Below are 5,681 nucleotides of genomic sequence, written 5' to 3'. Positions count from 1 at the left end.
GAGCAGCTCTGGCAAATTATATTACAATAACGTCACCTTGCAGGGGGAAAGATATTCATACRCAGTTTCTCTGAGATAGTAGTACTTCGTGTTACTTTTGTTAGTCATTTTAAATATTCTTAAATTATTCAAACATTTAAAAACTAAAAGTTGTGGGTCTGACAGAACTGTTTCAGATGAAGGAATTGGTCTTTTACAGACAAGTTTCTAGAATCCAGCCCCCTAAAGAAACACTTCTGGGCAGCTGGAGCGTCAGGGTATTTGCATGGTACATGCATAGCCATGAGGACTAGAGCAGCATAAAGGCATGAGATGAGAGAGGTGTAGCAGCTGGCACTGTTGCAGTGCTAGTAGCAAGAAAGCAGTGTATCCACCAAAGCACTTGCTGCCTGTGGCTCAGTCATTGGGAAGGGCAATACAGCAAATCTGTCCCAATTAGGTGCAGTCTTGTGCACAGGTAAGTGAAGAAACTTTAAGTGGGTTGTGCATCCTTGGGATATAGGGCATGCTGTAAAAGGGCACACTATTCACAAGTATTTGAGAATTAAAGTACGAGAACTCATATTTTTAATTGTTAAACTGAGGTGGTGCAAACTGCTCCTCCCACTCCAGAGGCATTGGGGGCATTTCCTTGAGGGAAACAAGGAGGAAAACCCTATGTATGTGCCTTAGATCAAGTTTCTTCCCCAAAGCAAATGCAGGAAGGAATTCAGGAGTTTTAATTAAGCACTGAAATGTACTCTGCCCTAGCTTTGTTTTGACAAAAGACTGAAATATTTTGGCTGAAGTATCCAAGGTCACCCAAAGGTAGCCACTTAATACAGAAAACTAGAAAAGTTGGTCACTTTTAAGTAGCATTTACAAACATCCAATAATAAAGATTCTACTCATTAGCCTGTCAAATTTTTCAACTGCCATATTGGCATTTAGCAACCTCAGTTTTGAAAGTATTTACTTTAAAGATTTTTTTTTTTACCTGGGAAAATTAAGTGTAGAACCCATTTTTAAAATATTGGATAAATAAAGGAAATGTGCGCATATAAAACAAAAAAGAACTAAAACTATATCCTACATATCTAATAAAATACATAGCAACTAACATAAGCAGGTATTTAAAAAAAACTGATGTAAACCTGTTAAAACGTGTATTAAAAGCTGGTTGTAGATACACCAATAGACTAGAACAGAGCAAAACCACAACTATCCACACAAAAAATGTAAATAACTTTATTTATAATCTGTTTTCAAGTTAAATGACAAGTTAAAGGAGATTAGCCATATGGTGGTAAGAGGTAGGAGAGAGACAAAGGGCAGACAAACTGCATTTTGCCAGTATGACTTATGACTAGCTGTAGCCCTCAAGCAGTGTGGGAAGTTTCCTTCAGAAGTTAGACAAATTCTTTCTCAGTATGAATGAGTGATTTTTCAGGCAAACTACTATGCAAAAATTACAGTAATTAATTACAGTTAACATAGGTTTTTATGAACAAAAACAATTGCAACCTTGACTGTGGAGAAGTTAACTTTTTAATTATTACAAAACCAAAAGTACAACTGAAACTATTTCTATGCTGAATATTTAATTAGATGTTTTTCTGATCAGGTACAGTTAGAAGAATATATTTCCATGCAAGCTAGTTACAGGAGTTTACAATTCATGAGTGCAAAACATTTTCTCCTCTAAACATTTATCACACTTATTTGCTGATGGAACAGTAACAATACAAAAATTTAAATGCTTATTTATTCAGTTAAATGATAAACTGCAATTGGCCTCAAATTAAAACAGTGTTTACTTGGATTGTTGTTTACCACTTGATCTACCAGGATGAAAAACTTTAGTGCAAAATAAGGTGCAGTTATTACACAGGAAAAGATTCCTTCCTTGCCCTGCGATTAAGACGTGTTGCATGACATTGTGAAACAAACTAGCCTATTCAAGGCAAAATAGATTTTAGCATAAATGGTCCCTCTGTTCCTGGCTTCAGATGGAAAAGCATGTAATGACAGCTACTGTTACTAGTTTTCTTCCACTTTTTTTTTTTTTTTTTAAATTCAGGCTATAAAGCCCTTTCTGTTACTATACAGAAAACAGGATGTTTACAAGTTAAGTATTGTGTCAATTGTAGCATATTCCTAAGGATTAGCTAATGCCATCAAAGTTGTGGTAAATATTCTGGTTGCATATAATCTGTACCGGAGTAAAATGTAAACTTGACAATATTATAGTATGTGAARTGGAAATTACCATTTTATAAAGATGATCTCAAGAGTAGTTTGCAGCATAATTAACCAATATTTCCATTTTACCTTGGGGATAAGTTCTCCCATAAATCCATCAAGCTAATAGGGCTGTATGTATGAACAACAAAAATCAAAGGAGGAAAAAGTATATTTACCCAAGACAGAACAACCTCTACAGACAGTTGTTTATTCTCATATTTTGCAATTCTTAAGGAACTGTCAAGGGGTTCTTGACAGTGCTGCTAGTTTGAAGTAGAAAGATAACCAGCTACATGAAGATTACTTTCAGAAAGAAAGGGTAAAGTGAGTGTGATAGCTCAAGTGCTGTCCAGTCCACCCTGTGTTCATTGGTTCCCCTTATCCAAGTTAGAATTCACTTTAAGCAGTTGAAAATATAAAGGAGAAGTAAGAGGAAAAAATGAAATTTAACAGGATTCATGTGATAGGAGTGATGCTGCTCTCTCCTGACAGAACACACTCCTCCAAGCTATGTTTATACAATAGTTGTAGCTCACTTACAGCCTCCAAAGTTCGTTCTTATTAAGGGTATCCTGTCTATTGAGTGTAACCAAACAGGCTGAAACTGAATTAATTTTTCAAGTAGCAGTTTTCTTGAAGAGATTACATACAGAGTCTGAAATACCTCTGAAAAAGGATTAGGGTTTAGGGATTCTCTTCTTTGTCATATGTGAAGTCAGAAGTTGTTATCTGGAAATGCATTTAATCTTTACATAACTATTTCTACAGCATCAAAAATGCAGCTACAGCAATTTTTATAGAGAGTAAAAGAGAGGAGCATTTTAATGAGAATTTAATAGTTTAGGCAAACTATTGAGTAAAGTGTCTTAAATTTAAGTCATTTTATTAAGATTTAAATCTTTATTCAACAGATGTTATTATGGATTTCCTATTTTTCTTGTTTTCCCCCTGGATCCAGTTCCATTTTTTTCCTGTCTTAATAGCTGCAGACTCATACAATAGATGCAACAACTAGCATCTGTTAGAGTCAAGTGTCTGACTTAGCCTCAAATWTTGCATTTGCTTCTACTCTATATGCTCTTTTTTTGACTGCGAGATGAATCAGATAAAATGTATGAGGTCCGGGAGTTCCTGGGTATTTCTCCACTTGGGAGTCTCTTGCTGTCACTCCTCCCCATACTCCTTTCAGGCTGGCTAGCCAGCAGAGGTCACTTTGTCTTAGGCTCCTCAAATTAGTTTTGATATACAAAAAGGAAATGGTGCATGCTGAGAAGCTCCCTGAAGTAAAAACAAATGTACCTTGCAGCAGAAAGCAATGTGAACAGCAAGTAGAATAAAAATAGGTAATGAAATAAAAATACAGAAAAGCAGTAGTATCTGAAAGAGTAAGATTAGGCAAGCAAGAAACGCCAGGGTGGAGACAGAAATACCAACCATAACCATCACTTAAGATACACGTGTATAATGAAAAAAAAAATTAAGGATTTTTAGTTAAGTCCGTGATTTACCACATGAGATTATATAGAGAATCATTCATAAATTTCAATATTAATTATTTGTACAGTCGTGGGACCAGTTTTAGCTCATTACAGTTAAAGATTTTAAGCTTATGTTAAATACTGCATACATATAGAATGTACTACAGTTTGCCCTGCCTATGCAAATAGTGCCATAATGCTGACCTCCAGGGCTATCATGATGATTTAAGCATATACATGGCAGTAAAAAATCCTAGAACTTCTCAACACTCCTCCCTTTTCCCAAGCAAGTTCCCTTTTGGTTTCTGTGCATTATCCTACCTAAGATTAGTATCTTCTCTTTCTGTACATTTTGTGGTACTCGTCTGTATGCAATCATCTCCCTCCCTCCTGCCAAATGAAGTCAAAAAGTATTTCATGTTACCATTTTCAGCCCCGCCACGGTCTTAAAGAAACAAGCTTCCCAAGCATTAATTTTTACACTCCTTACTCCAACACTGATTTATGCTTGTTATATGGGGCATGTCAGATGTATATCAGAAGGGCTGATTAATGTATTGTTTCAATAGCACATTTGGCAGGGAATACAGCCATAAAAATTTTCACTATCAGGATAATATGGCATTTACACTAGGATTTTAGAATTATGCTATTATGCAAGCTTATCAGTCCACCACAAAACTGCTTCACTCAAAAGCCCTGGAGATCAATCTAATGCACATACTGAAAATGACACGTATGTTGGGATTTTAATAAACCACTCAGTCTATTTAGTGTATTAATTTTCAGAAGAGTAACTATACATAAACRATATGTTCCAAGTTATCTGTTTAACAGATTTATTCTTGTTTGCAGAACACGCACAAAGAATTTTCTTTCTTCTATTCAAGCAGAAGAGTTACAATGGTGCTTTTGCTACTAACTATGGTATGCATTTTGGGGTTCTACACCATTCCAATTTATAGGCCTCCTTTAAGTCAGGAATGCTCTTCAGTGCTGCCACTGAATGATCTGCTCCGGACATGATTTCTCAGTTGCTCTATGAGCTCAGGGTTCTGCTGCTGTATCTGTTGTGCAAACTGCTGCCCCCTGTGTTGAACAGTTTTATGTAAAACAGCAGGTGAAAAAAACCCTGACAAGCAGCATTTGTAAGAAAATATGATATCCTAATATAACTGAAAGCTGCATTATAAGAAAGCTACGACTAAAGATAAAGACTAAAGATTAATACTATATACTAAGATGACATTCGTGGTATTTGGGGTTTATCTAATCAAAATCTCTCCAAACAAGATCATCGTCAGGTCTTCATTTTCATTTTTTAGGACTATTACTTATAGTTGATAAYACTGAGGAAGAAGTATTATCTTATTTGCTAAGACTAAAATTTAGCAAAACTGKTCCAGTCATTTGCTCCCTTCTTTTCAAGGGGCTCCATTATAGTTGTTTAAGGAAAATACTCTTCTAGCTGAAGGGCAACCTTTTATAAGCTTTTGCAGAGGTAAAGTATGCTGCTGCCAACTTGTGCTTGTGGGCAGGTCATTAGTAAAAAGCATTCCACCTGTGTGCCTCATAAGGCTGCAGTTAGGCCAGATCCACCTCTACAACAATTGCAACTTAGAGTAAAATGAATAGGTATGATTAAGTCTATGTAAAAGATAAGCATGACACTAATTTATTAGGAAAAGCAAGTGAGTAGTAGACTCCATTACTTCCTGAACAGCCTGGCATGGGATTCTCTGCAACTTCTGCATTTTGCTCAAGTAGCAGAGGTTATCAAGACACCTTTAAAGCACAGTGCAGGTTGAAGGAAAGCCACCATTTTTAGAGGTAAATGCATAGCAGACAATTTTTGTCAGAACAGCCCTTGGTTTGGTGGGGGTGGATTCCTTCCCATAATGTGAATTATAAATTACTTTTGCCCTGGAGGGGCAAAACTTAAAACATGGTTTGAAACAGGCTAGAATTCTGGAATAAAGT

The 5,681-nt window shown here is 36.0% G+C and overlaps 1 protein-coding gene across 3 annotated transcripts in view; it reads right to left on the bottom strand.

Annotated features, from left to right (window-relative positions):
• The window catches only part of SGTB (small glutamine rich tetratricopeptide repeat containing beta), a 47,246-nt gene that overhangs the window by 22,262 nt on the left and 19,303 nt on the right, over positions 1–5,681 (bottom strand). Inside the window, exon 11 of one of the 3 annotated variants that reach the window (XM_026056461.1) lies at positions 1,204–4,790. The exons of the other annotated variants lie outside the window; for them this stretch is intronic. Within the exon in view, the coding sequence (XP_025912246.1) occupies positions 4,679–4,790 (112 nt within the window). The 3' untranslated portion in view covers positions 1,204–4,678. Of the gene's footprint in view, positions 1–1,203; positions 4,791–5,681 lie in introns of those variants that run through there. 3 annotated transcript variants of the gene reach the window in all.

The sequence above is a fragment of the Apteryx rowi genome, unplaced genomic scaffold (assembly GCF_003343035.1).
Source record: "Apteryx rowi isolate R43461 unplaced genomic scaffold, aptRow1 scaffold_131, whole genome shotgun sequence".
In the NCBI taxonomy this organism is placed as follows: Eukaryota; Metazoa; Chordata; class Aves; order Apterygiformes; family Apterygidae; genus Apteryx; species Apteryx rowi.
This window is presented reverse-complemented; position numbering and strand designations above follow the sequence as displayed.